The sequence below is a fragment of the Camelina sativa genome, chromosome 6 (assembly GCF_030686135.1).
Source record: "Camelina sativa cultivar CO46 ecotype springtype chromosome 6, ASM3068613v1".
In the NCBI taxonomy this organism is placed as follows: domain Eukaryota; kingdom Viridiplantae; phylum Streptophyta; class Magnoliopsida; order Brassicales; family Brassicaceae; genus Camelina; species Camelina sativa.
Genome location: NC_141885.1, coordinates 23,976,150 through 23,997,084, shown reverse-complemented (window position 1 = coordinate 23,997,084; position 20,935 = coordinate 23,976,150). Strand labels below are relative to the sequence as shown.

General features: G+C 37.3%; 7 protein-coding genes across 8 annotated transcripts; 3 read left to right on the top strand and 4 right to left on the bottom strand.

Annotated features, from left to right (window-relative positions):
- Positions 1-1,355: 1,355 nt before the first annotated feature.
- Positions 1,356-2,620, top strand: LOC104792653 (CASP-like protein 4B1). Its single transcript, XM_010518842.3, has 3 exons — positions 1,356-1,880; positions 1,971-2,094; positions 2,176-2,620. The coding sequence occupies exons 1-3, from the start codon at positions 1,633-1,635 to the stop codon at positions 2,365-2,367; spliced, it is 564 nt and encodes a 187-aa protein (XP_010517144.1). The 5' UTR covers positions 1,356-1,632; the 3' UTR covers positions 2,368-2,620.
- Positions 2,518-5,331, bottom strand: LOC104792652 (putative WRKY transcription factor 33). The gene is made up of 5 exons (XM_010518841.3): positions 4,601-5,331; positions 4,122-4,325; positions 3,497-4,032; positions 3,254-3,415; positions 2,518-3,148 (listed from the first exon to the last, which is right to left on the bottom strand). Exons 1-5 carry the CDS (start codon positions 4,835-4,837, stop codon positions 2,737-2,739), a joined length of 1,551 nt encoding a protein of 516 aa, XP_010517143.1. The 5' UTR covers positions 4,838-5,331; the 3' UTR covers positions 2,518-2,736.
- Positions 5,332-6,425: 1,094 nt separating this feature from the next.
- Positions 6,426-7,117, top strand: LOC104792649 (uncharacterized). The gene is made up of 2 exons (XM_010518839.3): positions 6,426-6,614; positions 6,754-7,117. Exons 1-2 carry the CDS (start codon positions 6,486-6,488, stop codon positions 6,877-6,879), a joined length of 255 nt encoding a protein of 84 aa, XP_010517141.1. The 5' UTR covers positions 6,426-6,485; the 3' UTR covers positions 6,880-7,117.
- A 347-nt stretch (positions 7,118-7,464) lies between these two features.
- LOC104792651 (solute carrier family 40 member 1-like) lies at positions 7,465-10,442 on the bottom strand. Of its 2 annotated transcripts, none has more exons than XM_010518840.3 (8): positions 10,168-10,442; positions 9,697-9,857; positions 9,187-9,534; positions 8,627-9,106; positions 8,356-8,527; positions 8,057-8,194; positions 7,856-7,966; positions 7,465-7,739 (listed from the first exon to the last, which is right to left on the bottom strand). In XM_010518840.3, the coding sequence occupies exons 2-8, from the start codon at positions 9,852-9,854 to the stop codon at positions 7,575-7,577; spliced, it is 1,572 nt and encodes a 523-aa protein (XP_010517142.1). In that variant the 5' UTR covers positions 9,855-9,857; positions 10,168-10,442; the 3' UTR covers positions 7,465-7,574. The 2 variants fall into 2 exon arrangements, with proteins under 2 accessions (XP_010517142.1, XP_087309897.1); XM_087453771.1 differs by having other exon boundaries at positions 9,697-9,860; positions 10,168-10,303.
- Positions 10,443-10,669: 227 nt separating this feature from the next.
- Positions 10,670-11,777, bottom strand: LOC104792648 (uncharacterized). Its single transcript, XM_010518837.3, has 3 exons — positions 11,242-11,777; positions 11,039-11,108; positions 10,670-10,938 (listed from the first exon to the last, which is right to left on the bottom strand). Exons 1-3 carry the CDS (start codon positions 11,566-11,568, stop codon positions 10,901-10,903), a joined length of 435 nt encoding a protein of 144 aa, XP_010517139.1. The 5' UTR covers positions 11,569-11,777; the 3' UTR covers positions 10,670-10,900.
- Positions 11,778-11,943: 166 nt separating this feature from the next.
- Positions 11,944-18,307, bottom strand: LOC104792647 (protein SCAR2). The gene is made up of 9 exons (XM_010518835.3): positions 17,686-18,307; positions 17,310-17,473; positions 17,088-17,211; positions 16,873-17,002; positions 16,530-16,591; positions 12,977-16,418; positions 12,810-12,896; positions 12,514-12,621; positions 11,944-12,276 (listed from the first exon to the last, which is right to left on the bottom strand). Exons 1-9 carry the CDS (start codon positions 17,838-17,840, stop codon positions 12,223-12,225), a joined length of 4,326 nt encoding a protein of 1,441 aa, XP_010517137.2. The 5' UTR covers positions 17,841-18,307; the 3' UTR covers positions 11,944-12,222.
- LOC104792646 (uncharacterized) lies at positions 18,291-20,806 on the top strand. The gene is made up of 8 exons (XM_010518834.3): positions 18,291-18,477; positions 18,653-18,961; positions 19,201-19,351; positions 19,439-19,592; positions 19,661-19,741; positions 19,941-20,048; positions 20,138-20,407; positions 20,487-20,806. Exons 2-8 carry the CDS (start codon positions 18,661-18,663, stop codon positions 20,580-20,582), a joined length of 1,161 nt encoding a protein of 386 aa, XP_010517136.1. The 5' UTR covers positions 18,291-18,477; positions 18,653-18,660; the 3' UTR covers positions 20,583-20,806.
- Positions 20,807-20,935: the final 129 nt, after the last annotated feature.

Below are 20,935 nucleotides of genomic sequence, written 5' to 3'. Positions count from 1 at the left end.
AAGCTGAAAGATGGAAATGTTCACATTGTCACTTATCATGTTTACAATGTCAATTATATAGTAATGCATTGTTTTTTTTACACAAGACTCCGTTGCAATTTCTCTAGTGAACTTCTTTATGCCTTTTTTCTTTCAAAAAACTTTTCTTGATCAATCACCCCGTTTTAATTCAATGCCTATTTAAGGTTTTTTTGCCTTGGTCTTTAACAATGTTCCAGTTAGAATGAGAATTGGATCTCCGATCCCTCAATTATTTGGTGTTTCTGATGAACACATCATCACTAGATAGATTCAACAAAACGACTCCTACTTACCCCTTGCTCTGATCTAGACTCAGTATTTACAAAGTTTTGGTTTGTGCTCGATAACAACCTATTTTCTATATCATGTTTGTAGTATTAGTAGCACATGTTTTTACTTCTATATATTTTAACAGAAATGGCCGACAATAATATTTGAATAGCACATGTTTCTTGGTTCTTGAGGTGTACCTAAGACAACAAAGATTAACAATCCTTTCTCACATGTTTATACTGAAAACAAAATCCTCCAATGAGAAAAAAATAAAATAAAACCAACTCTATCCACAAAACATCCAAACCAAACTTTAGTTCCAATCCAAGGGTTTCCTAAATAGATTCTCTTATGTCTTCATTAAGCTTTTGAAGAAGTATTCCATATCCTTGGCAGTTAGCACGAAAGTTACGGAATCAAAACATCACAAATCTTATACACATTTTATATAACAAAGTAAAGTTCGACAAAATCTAAGAAATTGTCATTGGCGTTCTATTGTTGCCACATGTGTTATTTTCTTTTCAATATTTTAATTTATTTTTTAATTGATTTTATATAATATACATTATATTATTTATTTTTATATTTAGACAAAATATAATTTAATGGAATAACAATTACTTTAAAGAGTTACAAATAAAGAAAATTAGAGTTTTTCTTTTTTAAAAAAACACAAAAAATTTAAAGGTTTTTTTAAATCAAAAGATTATTCAATTCTTAGTGTTAAATTATAAATTCATATCATTGAATAAAAGTTGATGTATTTTATTATTTTCAATTATAGCAAAATTTATAGTAAAATACTGTCAAAGAAAATATTTTATTTTTAATATTAGATAATTATAACTATATTTAACGGTTTGGCATTAATAACAAAAAAAAAAAAAGTCTTGGGCAACGCAAAGGTTATTAATCTAGTTATATGATAAAATTATGTACAATGGTCGTATAATAATGTTAACTAAAACTCAAATAGTGAGTATATTTTTTTTCAGTCCGCCAATGATAAGGCTTCGCTGGCTATAAAGGCAAACAAATGCTAGCCACGATTAAAATTCACACATCTTTGTTACGCGCCGTGCGCCTCATAGCACGCGTCGAATTTAACATCTGTTAACTCACATTCATTAGTTAATTACCATTTTAATCACTCCCGCCACCACGCGTTTTCTTCACATTACAAAACTCGAAACCTTAATTACTCATATGTCGTGTTTTTTACAACAAACTGAGTTTTACTTTTCTTCCAAGTTTGTTATTCCTCTTTCCCGAATCTTCGCATTTAAAGCAAAAACTATATTCTGACCAAAAAAAAAATTCCTGAGATCTAATAGGATGACGAATCCGGATAATCAGAAACCTGTTGAAGCCACCGACGTGGAAGCGGCGGAGAAGACGACGCCGGCGTCTGGAACGTCGACGTTTTCGACGATCACTCAGAGATGGAAAAGAGAGGATTTGATCAAGAAAGCATCTCCGATCATGAGAGGATTTTGCCTTTTGTTCTCTCTTCTCGCTTTCATAATTACGGTCTCTAACAAACATGGCTACGGTCGAAACTTCGATGAGTACGAAGAGTACAGGTAACACAAATTAATCAAACATTTTGATACAAGAATTTTAAAAACTGGGTTTTGTCTATAATAAAATTTTGAGCTTTCCTATTTCTTCAGATATGTATTGGCGATCTCGATCATTTCAACATTATACACTGTGTGGCAAACTTTTTCACATTTCTCAAAGAAGGAATTTTTCGATCGCCGGACTTCTTTGTTGGTGGATTTCTCCTGCGACCAGGTAATGTAGAAGCTCATTAGCAAATTTTCAAGACTTGTGTATTTGTTGTAAAGTTATGATCTTTGATTCAAAATTCTGCAGATTGTAGCGTATTTGCTCATATCAGCTGCGTCGTCTGCAATCCCATTGACCAACAGATTCAGAGAAGGACAAGATAACATTTTTTCTGATTCTGCTGCTGCAGCTATCAGCATGGCTATCTTTGCATTCATCTCTTTAGCTCTCTCTGCTATCTTCTCCGGTTACAAACTCTCCACTCATTCTTTTATCTGATTCCTTTTCTACAGTATTGTGATCGTCTTTGCAATACGTGTAAATCTCATTCTTTTATGTGTTCATATAGCTGATGCTAATTTGGGTATGTGACTGTGTGTGTGTCAGTGTGTGTGTTCTTCTTTGATACATTACACAAAGTGGAAAAAATGTAAAAATTGATTGGTTTTATTCAGTTTTTTTGTTTCTATGGTACAAACATTAAACATATTACAGGCGTGTGAAAAAAAAAACAAATGAAATAATTTCTCTATGGACTATAGACTTTAGTAGTCTGTCTTACTATCCTGCAGGATCACTCGTAAGTAGTAAAAATCCTTTGGTGGCAAGAAATGTACAAAAGGAACAAACAGATTCCTTTTTTCTTCTTCAGGGCATAAACGAATCGAAAAACGAGGACTCCTCGTTTGGTTCTTCCTTTGCTCTAGAGAACCCATCACCAACAAAGTTTTGTTGAAGGTTGTTGTTGTTGTTGTTGTTGTTCATAGCGTAACCGAAAGGTCCAGCATTAGTGTTGTTGTTGTTGTTGTGCAGCATCTGAAGTGTATATGGTGCTTGAGAAGTAGTGTAGTTGGAGTGACCAGCAATAGCAGCTGGTCTAATTGGGACTGAAGAAGCATCTTGTGATGGTCTGTTTGTGGCGTAACCGCTACCACGAGCTGCAGGTACATCATGGTTATGTTTCCCTTCGTAGGTTGTGATTACCGCTCTTGTATCATGTGATGCTCTCTCAACATGTTTCCTCACTGGACAACCGACGGTTGTGCACTTGTAGTAGCTTCTGTTAGATTCATCAAGTGAAAAAGAAAACAAAAAGGTCAGATTCTTTTAGAAGCTTGGTTTTGTGATTTCTTGAGGAAGCACAAATGTTTATGTTATTATTTACCTTGGATTTGGGTTTCCTTTAACAACCTTCTGACCGTACTTTCTCCATCTGTAACCATCGTCAAGAATGTCGATATCACTTGTTGTTTGCACTACAATTCTCGGCTCTCTCACAGTCTTGCTTACACCACCATTCCCACCATTTATTTCATTTTCTCCTTTCCTGAAACACACAAACATGTTAGAACATTCTCATAATTCAAGGTTTGTTCAAAGGAGTGAAGAACTGATAAATGAAACGTACCATCTCTTTGCTTCAGGTTCACTTCCACAATCTTCTTCATCTCTGCTGACAATAGATGAGCCTTGTTCAAACTCATCATCACCCACAGAATCAGAAGTGGTGTTATCCTCTTGTTGCATAGGAAAGGAATCAGAGTGATGGAAGCTATTATTATTGGAATTAGGTTGATCAGAAGAAGGTTGACGGTGATGATCTAAACTGGCATTGTACACAGCTGAATGAAAAGTGGAAGAAGACGAAGAAGATCTCCTAGTGGACTGAGGTTTAGGATGGTTATGGCTTCCTTTATAGACAATCTCTGTAATCTGACCTTCCAAAGATCTCTCCACTTTCTTCTTCGTTGGACAGTTTTGGAAAGTACACTTGTAGTAACTCCGAGGATTCTCACTTCCTTTAACCTGTTTCTGTCCGTACTTTCTCCAGTTGTAACCATCTTCTCCTTTCCTTTGCTCTCTTCCATTGTAAGACACAGCTTGATTGTTTTGACGAGTCTCTGTTTGACTCCATTGATCTGACTGGTTCTTCCTCTGTTGTTCCTGAAACACAAAAACGGAGTTCAGTTATTATACACAACAATAAAAGAAAAAAAGGGATTAGAGGATCTGAGGCTGTTGTGTGAACATACCTGAGATTGAAAGATAGAACTGTTCGTTGTTGTTGTTGTTGTTGTCTTCGGAGCAGTAACTCCTGATGATTGTGTCTGGAATGAGAAATCGAAAAAGTTAATGTTGTTGCTGTTGCTGCTGTTGTTCTTCTTATCTCCCTCGTTTATAACTATGTGGTTACTTTCGTTTGTGATCAAAGCTCCTGTGGTTGGAGAAGCAAGAACCTGCAAAACCATCCCAAGAATCCAATAAAAATTAAGGATTTTGTTTAAGAATTCAAGAAAAGAGACAAAACAAAACTAAAAACACAATCTCTAGAGAGTTGACTCTGAGAGTCTCTCTCTCTATCTCTTTGAAACCGTTGACCCATGACTTTATATTACTTCCGATTATATCAATAGAAAGATGTGTTTAAATCAAAGATTCGATTCGTTGCAAAAGAAATTGAGAAAGGAAAAAAAACAGAGAGAGAGAGAGAGAGAGAGAGAGAGAGGCTTACGTTAGCAGAGGAGGAGACAAAAGCAGGGGAATCGAGGAAAACAGAGGGACTGAAACAAGTTGAAGGAGAGACAAGAGAAGGAGATATTGAGATGGAAGAAGGAGCAAAAGATCTGAACTTTGGGATCTCAAGATCTTCCAAAGATGTTCTTCCGTTTTGTTGTGACCAACTAGCAGAACCATTCATGTTCTGTCTGGTTCTGCTATTGTCCATTGTAAGAAGAGAAGAAGCAGCCATACGAAGTTGAAAAGTTTGTTATATGAAAGACCAGAATCAGATATTTATAGAAAGGTGTTAGGGGGAAGAGAGAGAGCTTGGAGAAGAGGAAGAAAGAAGAAGAGAGAAGTGATTGTAATGTTTTTCTGTATTTTTGTTAGTTATGTCTGAATATATAAAACATATTGCACGGTCTGATTGGTGAATTTTCTTTTTAATTTTAATTTTAATTTTATGATTTTTGGGGTCACAGATGAAATTTTTTAAAAAGAAGTGTAAGTTTCTGAGAAGGTGATAAAAAGTTTGACCGTTGAAAATATGATTAGAAGAAGAAGAAGAAGAAGAAGAAGAAGAAGAAGAAGAAGAAGAAGAAGGAGAAGGAGATGGTCAGACCTTGTGGCCTTGACTCTCAAATACGTTGAACAAGTTTTTTTTAGAGGCGGCTTCATGCTTTTGCTTTCATCATCTTAGGATGCCTTTGAGTGCCACGTGTATTTTTGTTTTTTCGTTTCGATATTTTTGTAAGCAATTGGGAATATTGGAAACTTTTGACTCTTCTTTTTTTTTTTTCAAGTAGGTAAGGTAGTAAGTAGTAGTAGTACTATGAAAGGTTTCAATCTTTCTTTAAAGCACATCAAGTAAAGTTTTGGAGTGAGTTTGTGAATAGAATAGCAAAACCTCTCCTAATTAAAGTCGATATTTAAACCCATTTATTACAAGGCTTAAATTCTATGACAGAAGTTCTTAATTGAGCTCAGATTATTAATTTAAAGAATATAAATTTAAGTTTTTTTAAAAAATATTTCTTAGAAAGACTACTAGTATTTGTTTTCGTCTTTTATTTGCTATTTTTGAAGTGGGTAAGGTAGTACTAATGAAAGGTTTCTCTATCTTTCTCTAAATAAAGGACATCATTAAGTTAAGTTTTGGAGTGAGTTTGTGAATAGCAAAACCTCTCCTAATCAAAAAAGTCGATAATTAAACCCATGTGCGGCTATTTTGGTTTCAATTTTACATTTATTATAAGGCTTTACATTCTATGATTAAACAAAAAAAGTTCTTAATTGAGCTCAGATTATTAATTTAAGAATACTATCAATTGAAGCTTTCTAATAAATATAATTAATTAGTAAGATTTAAATTCCATAATTTCAAACTATATATATATATATATATTTCATACTTTAACGGGTCAAAACTAGTAACACATAGAATTATAATATTTTAACGGGTCAAAAGAGTTTCACTATAGTAACCCTTGATCACATTTATAGACCTTTCCGATCAAGAAATTGGTAGTGTTATCAAGCGTAGTGTAAATCGTCAATCGCTTAGGTAAATAAAGTAAACAGTTTGTTTCTTGTTGCACGATATATGTGGTGTGGTATGGTTCTTCACATGGGATTAGACTACACGTCATGGATTTTGTGTCGATTACTTGCAAGTTGCAAATCTATTTGATCCGATGACAATATTCTTTTAGCCCAAAAAGCCTCTTACTTTAATACACGTCGGTTATCTCTACGGCTGACACGTAAACAGACGTGGCAAGAGTTGCTTCCAGAATCATTTATAGTTAAAAATTCATCTTTGGCTCTAGAAAGTGAGAAGTTATATATATTTGTAGCCTTGCTCTCAAGTCTCAAGTACCTTTATTGAAACAGCAGCGATGCAAGAAGCCGAGTCATCACGACGGTCGTCGAAGTCCCTTACGGATCGGGTGAAGACGAACTGTTTATCCATGGTAGTCACGTGCCAAGAAGGATTTAGCTATGTCAAGGCCTTTTTTGTTGGCCAGGTACGTATACAACAAGACGACCTCGTTTTGATATTATTATATGTGGTCTTGAATCAATGATCACATGACGTATTTGGTGACTCATGAAATTGCTTAATTGATTAACGTCATGTTACTGTATTGTTGTTGTGTTTGGAAGACGAAGAAGCTGACGGCGAAGAACGAGAAGGAAGCTACGGAGGCTTATCTAACGGAGACAAAGATGCAAGTTGACGCAACCGATGAAGCAGAGAATGCCAAGAAGAGACTTCATCAATCTTCTTAATGATTATTTTTAATTATATAATAAGGGAGTGAGTGTATACTTTATTAAGTAACTACAAATATCTGTTTTTTTTTTTTTTTTTTAATTCTGTTTTTACAACTAATATAAATCTTATTTCAATGTTGTTTTTTTCCATATAGAATAAGGGAGTGTATACTTTATTAAGTAACTACAAATATCTGTTTTTTTTTTTTTTTTTTTAATTCTGTTTTTACAACTAATATAAATCTTATTTCAATGTTGTTTTTTTCCATATAGAATAAGGGAGTGTATACTTTATTAAGTAACTACAAATATCTGTTTTTTTTTAATTCTGTTTTTACAACTAATTATAATGTTATTTTCAGTTTTAATTTTTGATATAATTTTTTATTCTCAAAAGATAAAATGGAAAAAATTCCATTGTTGTTAATTTATTATGGCAAATCATAAAAGTGAGTTTCATACAAAAACAGAGTGATGAACATACAAAAGAGAGGCAATTTTTTCCCAACACATCACAAAAAATTGTTATTTACCCTTTTTTCTTTTCTTCTGTGTTCTGTTTTGAGTTTTGACTATGTCTGTGACCTATTTGAACAACTATTTTAGCCATTTCAATTATTTTTGGCTGCTTTATGGTCATTTCATAAAATCATCCATTAGTAGTCATCCATGTTTGATAAAATGGTGGCGCATTCTACAATACTAACTAATCACATGTTCCCGCGAGAAGGGAGTAGCTTAAATAAACATTTGTTCAACAAAGGTATCTTCTCAAAGTGAAAAATGTGGTTTCTAATGCGGTAGAGATGAACCGTATAGAGCATTCCTGCTAACGTAACCGTGGAGAATGAGATCAACGTCAATATCCAGAAATCCTGAAAAGTGAAATCACACTCAAAAAGTCAAAATACATTATGATCTCGATTGTATAAAACGTTAGTTTCATCTACTGTATTAGATCCTTATAATTTGAAGTCCAATTTTTATTTACCTTTGGATTTGATACAATGATACCCAATAGATATGCCATCAAGTCAAGAGCCGATTGCAATGAGTTCTGAACACCTCCAACAACACAACGATCGGATTCTGAAATGAGATCCTAAACATGACCAAAAACATTACCTTTTTAGTCTTTAAGAAGTACACAATACTATAACATTACCAAAGGTTCTTAGAAACGTAAACATACCTGCATTTGTTGGATGACGGCAAGATCAAACATCCATAAGCCAAGCCTTGAAGCAGCAACTCCAGCCATTAGCATGTAAGATGCTAATTTATCCTTTTTTACCCAAATTGAGCCAACGCAGACCAAAAGGCAGCTCCACTGCAGGAACAAGAACCCTACCTTTGTGACTCTTTTGTTTTTGCATGCCTTATAAACAATTGATACTTTTATAATATTGATTACTCAAGTTCCATAACATGGTCAAGTTCTACTAGGTTCAGGTAGGTACAATTAACAAAGACTAGCTATACATAATGAACCTGAGACCAGAAGGACCAGAGGCCGGTTCTCAACGTTGAGAGACGGGATTGCATTAGAGGATACACGAATGTAGCCGCTAGTCCAACCGTTGCACTTATTCCCCTGCCTATACCGATGATATATGTAGGTATACCTTCCCACTGCAATGTAGCCGTCATCAATGTTCCAAAGCTGTGTCATCGAAAAACCACAACAATGTTCCACTTGATCGGTAGGATATGCATGTTCAAACTGAGGACTCTTAAACATAGAGATATAGAGAAAATGAACCTGAGGACGGTGAAGAACAAAAGAGCTAGAGAAACCCCGGGGAGTACAACTTCTTGATTGAAATATATTCTCCACGCACAAAAGAAAGAGGACTTGGATACTCTATCAAGAATCTTCAAGATTCCGGTTCTACTTGGTGGGGTTCCTTGAGAGCCCTCATTTGTTTCCGGAACAGTATAAACAGAAACAGGTGCATCTGTTGCTTCTACTGGCTTTTTCCGGGAACGCAAGATCCGTCTCTCATTACTTCGTGCTATCGCAGGAACACCACTATACACAGAAATGAAGAGCCAATATTCAACCCAAGCGGTTATAGTAGCCCAAGCTGCAAAAGTGATAGCTGACGCCTTAAGAGAGACAAAACTGATGATCAAACCGGTAATGACTGGAGACAGTAGCTTGGAACTCAAATCAATGCCTCTAATGGAGTTCATTCTTGTCAATACAGCTGGTGGATGACTTTCTGACATAACCACAGCCCTGTTGGTTGCCAAAAGAGTCAAAATTAACTTACTATAAATTGCACTCAAGTGTGCAAATATACAATCTAAATATTTTACCAGTCTCGTTCGATCAATATAGTGCCAGCAAGAGTCGAAAGCACTCCAACGGCGCCAGCAATGTTCGTTAACACAACCAAGATTGCAAACACCGGGAGATTCTGAGACTTGAGATCAGAAACTAGCAACAGCTTGATGACTGCTCCACCAGCAATGGTGTAGGAGAGGTTCTGGAAGAGGAGCCAGAGTCTTAGAACTTTAACGTAGTCCATTCCTTCGACCCATTGCCCCACAATGGGGCCAAAGATTGCAGTAGAACCAGATTCAATGGCGCCATAAATCGCTGCTAGACGCAGAGAGTTTGGCCACAAGTGGATCATATACAAAGCAACAGAGAATTCCCATGTTCTGCATCATAAAAACCAAGAAACTCATATACAAATCATCTCTCAACTCATCCAAGATTTTAAATCAAGTAAGAAGCCCATAATAATATTTAACAAGTTAGGATTTGCAGTGACCATTTTATTTAGATTCTTGAATTGTAAAACATGTTATCAAGAAACAAACCTAGCACTACATCTGGCAAGAAAATATCCAACATAGAGATAAATCACAAAACGGCGTCGTAACGCTGGTTGGTTTTGTGGCTGTGCTTCTTCCTCTTCTTCTCCTTCACGTTGTTGTTCTTCCTGTCGGACAACTCTCAATTCTGTCTCATTCTCCATGTTCTGCTAAAAGATCTCAGATTCAATATGGATCATACGATTCAGTATGCATTGTATATTGAATTCTGAACGAAACATAACATCTGTTGTTATTTTAGCGTATATAGACAACATTTGCATGATCGTTAGTGTGTGACAACAAAGTCATTCCTCGACAATTACGATAAATATGAACAATCATATAAATAATAATCAATCTAGGAAACAAAAACAATAATCTAGGAGTAAATTAATCGGAAAATTCTCAAAGAATCGAATGAAAAACATAAATGAGCGACTCATCAACTGACGCTAGAAACTAAGAAACGAAAACCTTATTTGTGCGCCGCAGACAGAGTTAGGAGGATGAATGATGGAAACAGAATCCAAGATTCCAAGTAACTCAGAATTACTTTTTATTCTAGGGTAGTCTTATTAATTTTGGTGAAATTCAAAAGGGATGAATTGGTGGATGAAATAACATATTCCCACTAAAGACACTTGTGTACTTGTAGTATCAATGAGTGATGGTAGAAAAAGGAAAAGAGAAACTTGTGGGAATATTTATGGTTTCGTTTGTAAAGTGACATGTTACAATTCTACTATCTCACTATTCAACTAATGTATCAGTCAAGTTTTGGACTTTTGGATGCCGAAAGCCAAAAATACTATGACTTTGAGTTCCCAAGTATGTGCTAACAAACAAAGAAACCACGGCTCAGCCTAAGCCCTGCAGTTCCAACTCCTTGTCTAACTCAACTCGTAATAACCTTTTATCCGTACAACTTGAAGAACCCGACATTGTTTACTTGGAAAATTAAGACTGACAAAAACAATACCTAAAACCCCTTTTCATTGCTAGAATCATACACTATCAGCAAAGGCTTTCACCAAGATATAAGAAAAAAAAAAAACTAAAACTTGAGTAATAGAGCTACAAAATGATAAGCAAGCATCAAAATGATTTGCGCTGATACAAAAATATATAGAGTTCATTCCTGGAACTTGGAACAACCAAGACTGAGACAAAACAGAACAAAAAACAAGCTCTTTCGATCAGGATTATGCTAATCAGACTCTGAATCAGAATCACTTGCGTTGTAACCTGAGAAATCAGAACAAAGAAAAACAAAGTTATACATCCATAAACCAAAAAGGATCAATATATTGATCAGCTAATTTGACAAGTAACTAGAAAAAAAAACCTGGTCGTTTATCTTTCACTTTCCACACTGAAGAACGAACTCTTGATGCTTTTGTAATCCAAAGTCTCCCCTATTAATGAAAGAAACAGAGAATTGAATTCAAAAATGTCAAAAAGGAAGAAACTTGCAAATCAAATTACAGAGTATAACAAAACCCTAAACTTTGGAATGATGAGATCGAAAAGAGGGGATAAAGAAGAAACCTTTTTAGCATCTTTAGGGACTCCATAGCCAGAGTAATACATCTGACCCAATACAACCTGCATAGTGATGTTCCCAGCTTTAGCTTCCTCAAGTGTGTCTTTGAACCACCGCTTCGCACAATCAGAGACCACCGTTGAAAGCGGAACAAAGCGTCGGCTACTACTATCGCTGGTTGTGGCGGTGGCGGTGGCGGTGCCGGATGAGGAATCTTTACCGGGACTGTCCATGGAGGAAACGGGTCGGATCGGTTTCGAGGATTTGATAAATCCAGCTGCTACAGCTGACGCTCCTCTTAGCCCTGTTTTGATTGGAATCGATTTTCCCATTTTAATTTATAAGAAAAAAAAAAAAAAGTAAATAAAAAGAGACGAAGTTGGGATTTTGATTTTTAATCTCTTTGTTTGGTTTGGGTTTGAGAATATTCTTCTTCCGACAGCTGAGTTGAGCAATGTAGTTTACGGTTTGGTCCGAATCACGGAAATTAAAACTATTTCTTGTTCAGTTTGACTATGGTTTTGTTTTTGGTTCAGTTTATAATCTTTTAAAATTTTGTAGTAACCACCATTTAAGTGTGTCTCATTGGGAGTTTGGGACTAGATTGTTTTTTTTTTGTCTCGTACATGAGAATGAATATGGTTCCAAATACAGTGATACACACATAACAATGATACATTACATAGGGCACTAAAAAGAATGTTCTATTGAGGAAAAAGAATATATAAGAAAATAAAACCCCACAAAGTTTTTGTAACACTACTGTAAATTCCGGAATTTACTTACAACATACACGCACAAACCTATAAAACAGTATACAATATACATACATACATGATATATAAGAGATGATAGTACTGTATTTTTTTTATGTTAATATGTCTGAAATAGAAATTGTATAACCTACCTGAGACTCTAAGCGCTTGCGCACTCATCGTGGAACAAGAACGGACACAACGGAAAAGCCAAACGATCATGGATTTAAGTTAAGAGTCACTCCAACTATCTGAATCTTCGTCCTCGTCGCTTCCAGCCATTGCCTGCACAAGTGTCACACCGGTTTAGGATGTGTATGTGATAGGGAAAAAGTGAGTTTTTAAAAATGGTCTATGATCAGGCTAAATAAGTCAATGTTTCCACTTAAGAAACTGCTTTGGAATCCAATGTGGGACAACATGATGTCTCTAGGATTAGTAAGAAGAACCATAAAAAGGAACAAAGGAAAAAACTGGAAAACGTTTACTGTTTTAAAAGGAATCCGAAAGAGAGTAACGAACCTGGCGTATTGTGTTTGCTTTCTCTAAGATTGCAGCTACCCTTATATTCGTTTTAGGACCAGTTTGGATGCTGGGTCGTGTAGCTGCTGCAGGCTTCAGATTGACGGACTGCATATAGACAAAACAGGGTCAAAAACCTCCAAAAATCTCAGATTCTGTTAACAAGATTAGATATTGCATTTGGGTTTTTACATGATCAATATAGAACCATTTCGACCTAGTGCATTAGCCAGAGGTGAAAGATACAAATTACTACAATGAACTACAACTAAAGAGGAAGAAAACAATGTTGCTACCTTATTTCGAATTTGCGCGAGCAACGAATCTTTGTCATCTTGCTTTGATTTAATTGGTGGGTGGACCATCTCAGAGACTTTCTTCATCTGCCAAATCATCAGAACAAGCGATCAGAGTCAAAATTTTAGCATAGGCATGGTATTTGCCGACAGGATGTAATTGTTACCGTGCGTCTGTCATGAGCTGCAACGGCATCAACAAGCGGACTTCTTGGCCGAGGAAGCCGAACCGTAGGGACCACTTCTGGCTTATCTGTGTCCAAGGTAGGTGCAACAGAGAACGCGTTGACAGGCCACATAGCATCTCCCGCTGCACCAGGAATTATCTTCTGAACTGACGTGTTTGATGGTTCTGCTGTATCTGCATTTGAAGCATCAGGAACACAATGACTCTCATCTTCTACCTTTGTTGATTGAGTTGGTGTCAGGGATTTGGTTTCAGGACAATGGTGATCATCGGTTGAGCTTAGTGACACAAGCACATCTGTATCGTCCTTCAAATCTGCCGATAGATCTTGAGGCAGCTGCAGTGACGGCTCTTGTGAATAAACGAAATCTGTATCGTCCTTGAGATCTTCGTATTTTGCCGATAGATCCTGAGGCTGCTGCAATGACGGCTCTTGTGAATAAACGAGCTCGTGGTTCTGAACTGCATTATCAGCCAAAAGATTGTTCACTTCAGAACCAAAATCCTCTATACATCCCTGATTAGGCATTGTAGGGAGCTCAGGACTGTCATACTGACTATTCGAATCAGCGTCAATGGTTGGGAACTGAATGGATGATTGCAACGGCGTTTCTGATGCATTGTTCACAAACCCTCCAGGAAGTTGTTCTGATTCGTCACTTCCTAAGGATACAGACATCTCTGGTGATTTAGACCCAATTTGAACGTCCAAGCTAAAATCACTGGGTGGTGCCGCTGATAGAACAGAACTACTGGTTTCGACTGATTCCCCCATGAAGGTAGGAAAAGAATGTGGAACCTTCCCAATACGCCATTGCATAGGAGGAAGGGGTGGCAGCGGTGGCATGTCCTCCTGATTGGGTGGAGTAGTCTCAGGGATCAAGCCAAAGCTAGGAAAAGTAGGATCCAGATTCAGTTCTTGGTTAGGTCTGTTCAATTCTATACCTGCAGATTGGGGTGCAAAATCTAAGCCAGCTGATTGTGGTACAAACTCTAAACCTCCGAAAACATTTGACTGCAGAAATTCCTCATCTGCAACTGTATGGCTTGCACAAGGTGTTTGCTCTCTAACTGTCTGCTCGAGAGCCTCACTCTCTATGAGGTTCAGATTATTCACTGGCGAGGAATCTATACAATTATCAACAAGAATGCTCTCACCAGGATAACTGGTTTCTGTGTCTCTGTGCCTTTGATCCTGAGATGGCTTGGGACTTATAGATTCACAACTTGCCAGGTCATTGTTGTCTAGGGAAGTATTCAGACCTTCTGAGGACACTTCCTGTGGGCTTTTCTGCATTTTTATCTCTGACTCTAGATTATCCTCTGCTGGTAGTGTCCCATCAGACTCTACTACTGTGTCTTGGCAAATCTCTCCAGCTTTAGGAGACGATCGATAAGTATTAATCGGAATCCAAGGTAGAGAACCATTCAAACTAGTAGATGACAGGCTAACGGCATGGTTAACACCACCACTGGAAGTGTCACTGTCATTATCAGATACATCAAGCTCTATGTTCGGGACAATGTCTGTAGTTGCATTGTCCAGCCCTGAAAGGTCATGAAAACCTTCATCAGAGATATGTTCATCGCTTTTGCTACAAGCAGATGAAGCATCTCCCCCCAATTTCTCTCCTCCCGAGTTAAAATCAAAAGTCAGCTTACTATTGACTTCAGCAGGCATGGACATTCCATTCTCTAGTGTGTCTTCATGGGACTCTGAAACAGATACACCAGCCGTGTTGCCAAATGCACCTGAATGTTCATTGGAGATCTCAGCAACTGAATTTTGAGAACCAACATCAGCAACTGGAGTCTGAGAATCAACTGAATTTTGAGAATTTACGTCGGTTACTAAATTTTCAGAATCAACGTCGGCCACTACATTAGTCACTGTTACACAATCAGTTTCATCACCCAGAGCATTTTTTAAATGAATTTCATCTACTGTACTTGGACCACAGACTTTATCGGGAATATCAGGTGAAACTTCCATCCCCTTCCCAGCTGAGCAAGGTAACAGCTTCCCTGCTAGGCTACTACCATCATGGCCTTCAGGATCGCTACCTGAGTTTGCTACAACTTTAGACCAAGCAACGGTAGAGTTTGTCTCAATATCATTATCACCGCTACGTAACTGTTCACCTGTTTGGATATCAACAAAAACTTGAGGACTAGTGGCTGACTTTACTAAATCTGAAGAACAATCAACCATATCGTTCTTCTCAATGGTAGTATAGCATCTGCTTCCCTCAGAAGTTGAACTAATTGACGAAGATTCAGAAGGGAAGTTAGAGTTTTTAGCATCAAAAGATGCACGGGATCTAGAACAATCGATTGGATCCACCTTGCTTACATCATTGCCTCCGTTAATTAGATCAAGCCTATCAAGTTCTGGAGAATTTCCAATGTCTACTGGTGCTAACGATTGAACAGTCCGTGGACATGATTCATCATTCTGAGAGACTGGCCTTGGACTTGAACATGTATCATTCGATCTTAATGATGTCTGGCCATCTACATTGCTACTACTAACTGATTCATGAACATTATAATCATTAGACACTTTGCTGGCTTCAGGAGTTACATGCAGCTCACTCTTAAAACTAGAAGTAGAAGGTAAACATCCAGAAAGTTTCTCTCCATCAGACTGATCATCGATGGATACGCTTGCAGTGTCCGAGTAAGAATAACTAGTGCTCCGTTTCCCGAATGAGCTTCTCCCATTTTCTGACACAGGTGTGTTTCCATTTGAATGAAAAAATGAAAATTGAGGTGGGTCCTCCATCCTCTCTTCATCCGCATCAGAATATGTATGATGGTTCTCATCCTTCAAAGCATCTGATCTGTTCTTAGTTCTATACTCATCGTCTGTTTCTGTTTCCGACTCCATGGTCGCTGGTGCGTCAACATAATTGTCAGCATCACTGGTCAAATCTTCAGAATAACTCCTCTGTTGAAATAATCCTGGCTTCTCGTTCAAATTAGTTTGTGAATCCTTTGTAAAAGTTGTACCATGGACTTCATTGTAAGAAGTAGATTCAGGCACTGTCTCTATATCTTTTTCAATCAAACCCCTATTTAAGTTACCATTTGTCACATTTTCCTGCTCACTTGGTAATGAAACCTCTGCGCTGCTTCCTCCGTGAGACTTCTCCATAGCATCCACCATACTGATTTCAGGTATATCGGTTACTATGTCTCTAGTACTATCCATATTCCATGTCAACAATCCGGGGTTTTGGGTGATTATTTCATAACTTATTTTACTATCTACACGTGTCTGCACAAATTTCTCCATGTAGCTTTCCCCTGATTTTGAAATAATGGTACACCCATCTAGCTTTCTAGTTTTCAACTTCACAACGCGCGCTGGGTCTAAATGATGAGTCTCTAAATGCTCCTCCAAAAACAATTCATGCAATCTGTGCCAGTTGAATGATATGAAGCAGCCATCGTCACTCACAATCAAATACCAATATGGGAACTAAGAGAATTATAACAAACATACAATACATAAAATAGACAATACTCACTTGGCATGTGATGATAGTGCATTTTCAGGTGTTCCTCCATTCCTCCATTGAGTAGCTCTTCTCTACAAGAGATTAAGAGGAAAAACTATGAGAAGTACGAAGAGGAAGATAATTACACATTCAAAACACCATGAGCATAAGCATTTTTCAATGGACCTGTCTAAGTTTTATGGTACGCTAAGACAAGAACATATAAAACAGAACCTACTATTCAGCAAATCGACCAAAATACCTAAGAAGGCTAAGTTACTTTTTTCCTACTTCTACAGCCTAAACTAAAAGTAGGTTTTGTCTACTATGTAACAGAAAAGTAGGAAGCTCCCTCGTTCAGCAGTACAACTACCTTTGCTTTCTGTGATTTCTTCTCTTTCTGAATATCATCCCATGATTCTTCATATGAAGACGTTTCGAGCCTAACAAATGATGGATCGGTGTAGCGTTTCAAGCATGCTCCAGCTCCCGAGATATCAAATCTAAACAAACCCATCAAAAGATGTTACATCCTCAGCTCTCACAAACTACTAGAGAAGAAATATTAACAGAAAAGGTAAATCATACTTGTCCAAAAGAAATAGCCTTGGGGGACCTCTGCATTCCTCATAAGAATCCATAACACAACGGGGTAAGTCACCACGTGTAACCACACTCTGTTCCAATTGTAGATTCGGATGCCATTCCACACCTGAAAAATAGAGTCATAGAGTCATCTTAAACTAATCCAACATCAAAGTAAAAGCTGACCAGATCATGAATGTTCATAGCAACACCAATTTATCTGACCTTTATAAGAGAAAAAAGGTGAATGATCGGTCTGACATAGTAATGCCTTCTCTATAGAAGGGAACTCTGCTTCCAGTTGCTGTACACGAGCCATAAGACCATGGCTTCTAGAAGCAGTTGCCATTACTTCTTCGTGCAAGTCATGAAACATCTCAGCAGCAAACCTTACATCACAAATTACATTAATTTAAAGTCAATTCCATCAAAAATCAAAACTTTCACTTCCAAAACTAAATCTAGATTCGTCAAAGCTCTAAGATTGATAAAAATTGCAACTTTAGAACTCGTGTGGGCCAAGGACAGTAGATTCCAAAAACTCCGAATTTGCAGCGATTTGAAGTCAATTACATAAACTTCGATTAGAGAGAAAACTTACTCGGCGAGATCACCGAGTTGACGCAATATACCAACGAGACCAGCCATGGCGACACCTTCAAGCAGAGCTTCGGGGTCATCTTTATCAGCAGCTTGGTACAGATCCGGATCTGCTAATCCGTACTCGTTACGAGACTGGTACCTCGTCAACGGCATTGTTTAAGCTTTCCTGATCAAGCTCTCTGCCAAGTAAACTTTGTTTCAATTTCAAAAAGGGAAAAAAACTTTACAAGGAAGAAAGAACTAGAAAAGCTCCTCCTCCTCTGTCTTCATTGAAGTAGTGACCGACCACATTAGATATGTGACGACATCACTTAGCTAGCTGGAAAAAAAAAACTAAAAAACGGATTTTCTGTGGTTTCGAGACGGCGGATATAGGTAGGGGCAAAGAAAGAAACAAAGAGAGAGAGTGAAAAAAAAACTCAACGCTTAAAGACTTTTTTTTTAGAACAACAAATTGAGAAATTGCCTAAAAATACAATTTTTTTTCCTTTTTTCACTAAGCCTAAAATACTTAAAAATTGTTACTTTTTCACAAACATCGTATCAAACTTTGTTTCAATAAAACCTGCATTTAAGACCAGAGAGGCCCCTCGGGAACCTGATTTTTCCAGCGCAAGCTTGAGTTTTGGGTTATGGACTCATAATTTGACTTGTCCAATTGTGAACCTTATCGAAACAAAACACAATCTAATGAAGTTAATGGAGAGATAAAAAGGGAGCGAAGAGTCTCTTTTAAGTTCACTGTTACTCTCTCTGTAGGAACATCAAAAGGCGTTGAGTCGACTAAAGGGTATAATTCGCCTTCTCACCTTCCCACCTTCCCACCTTGAAATTCTCAGCCTTTTCATATATCTCCATTAATTTCATTAGATTGTTCCTCTCTGACTATCTCTGAGCTCCAAGTTGAAGTTTTTTTTTTTCTTGAATTCGTTTTTTTTTTTATTTTTATTTTGGGTGAGTTTCAGGTTCAAACATGCCTTATATTCCACCACACAAGAGGCATTCAAAGGATCCAACCAAACCTGACCCTGTTCCAGATTCTCTTGATATAAAATTCAAGAAAAACCTCAGCTTGAACAGTAGCTGTAGCAGTGATAAAAGCAACCGGATAGTCTATTCAGGAGATTCCATTTCTAAATGGTTTCTTGTTGGTTCAAATGGAATCGAGGATGAGGTTCCTTCGTATGTTAAGTTTGTGCCCTTGTCCTCGGATTCTGTCGAGTGTAGAAAAGGAGAAAAGCCTTCGGTACTGATGCTCAACAATGTCCGAAACGGTAAGGATCTGTGTTTGTCAGTGGTGTAATAGTTAAAAATGATGTAAGCTTTATGCAGAATTGTTTGTGTCTTAACGCAGTATTTGGACTTTGGTTATGTATGTATTTAACAATACAAACATCAACTAGTTGTGACTACTTTGCTAGCGTTATGATCTTTCTAGTCAAAAGAAGGATGCATTGTGTATTTTTTAACTGTGTTTTTATATGTTTATATTAAGTGAATATGTATCTTGTAGAGAGTGAAGAAAAAAAAGAACAGTGGCTGTTAGTAGCAGAGAACGTTGGGGAGGATCTTGTGTTGGCTTATGAGCGAGCTAAGACTAAAATGGAGGAGCATCATCATGTATTGAGATTGGTTGCTCGGTTTGGTAAAATTTTCTTCTATGGGTAAGTGATTCAGCTTCTGATCTGGCATCTTTCTGCTTACAGAACCTCTTTGTATTTCTTCTTCTAACTCGTACAACATATAACCAGGCATCAAGGTAGTCCTGTGAGTGAATGTTCGCTGAAAAACTCTAAGACGTTCTCTACAGATGTCCCAACGTCTTACTTACAACACATTAAGTCTGAGGTTGTACGAAGCCATGGATTCTCTCTTGACTTGGAAAAGGAAACATACACCGTGAAGGTACGTGTTTGGATCTGTCTCTTTGATGGCACTGAATGTGTTTGATTGTGTTTGGCTTCTATTTTCAGGTATCACACCATACTCGTCCCAATGCAACCATCAACTGCAAATGTAGCCTCAAGGAAGATGGACGGCTCAGTATGTACAAGGCAAGTTTCGAGTTCTTTGTGTATGTGATTAGTTTTAGAGTAAAATCTCTTCTTTATTCCTCAGTGATCTAACACGAACAACAAATAAAAACAAGAATTTAAAGATAGAAGCCATGTTGTCTCCATATAATTCATCTTATCATTGATATTACCTTACTGTCTTTGAACTTTGAGTTTTTTTGCTGTTACTGTTGCACAGGCCGAGCTTAATCCTGTAAGGCATATGGTTGTTGATGTGTCATGCATTGACAAGAATCTCGACATGAGACTGATGCTCTCTGCTAAAAGGAAAATGACGTCTCTCACAGTGAGTTGAATTTTGGTAATATATATCTTTCTGGATAAAACACCTCTTTTGGACTTAGGTTGGGTTGATTATCTTTCTATAATGGGCAGGATAAAGAGATAAGCAACATTAAAGCACTATTGGATTCAGCGACTGTTGATCCAAATGTGAAAGGCGGTTTAAGGTGGCCATTCGGTAAAGCTTCATCCGAGGATGGATACAGACTTTTTGAAGCTTGTCACGTTAGAGCTACTATTTACAAAAGCCAAACTCTAAGGCTTAGGGTAAGAGAGACTGATAGATTCAATGAGAGGGTTGGAACAGGGGAGATCAAGAGGGAGATTACACTGATACTTAAAGACCTAAACTCTAAGTTACAGGTAAATTACTGCGCTCTTGTATTATTGAAACTCTTTTTGGAAGTGTAAGGCTTATAATGAAAACCCTTGCTGTCTGCAGGAGCAGAACATTGAGAAAAGTTGTGTTTTGGAAATGCTTTGTGGTACTCTTGGTTCTATATGGGACTTCTTGCAGTGCGATGCCTATCTTACATGATAAAGGACCATATGATGTTGCTCGTTCTATTGGGGTTGTCTTTTTACTTCCTGATGTGTGTTGGTTCGTTTTATTGGGTTTCTCTTTTACTTTCTGCTGTGTGTTGGTACGATAATGTTTTGGGTTTAGGGTTTGAACTTATGGCAAGTTTCATGTATCTGAACTTGGTATCTAAAAACAGTAAACCACATTTTGGTTATGAATGTGACCTTGACTCCTTGAGATTTGGAATACGACCAAGATTGAGACTCGTGGACCAAGTTCTTGAGAATCAATACGGGAGCTGATATCTATATAATACTATTATAATAGTTGAGAGAAGTGAGAGAGAAGAAGAAATTTGTTGAAATATT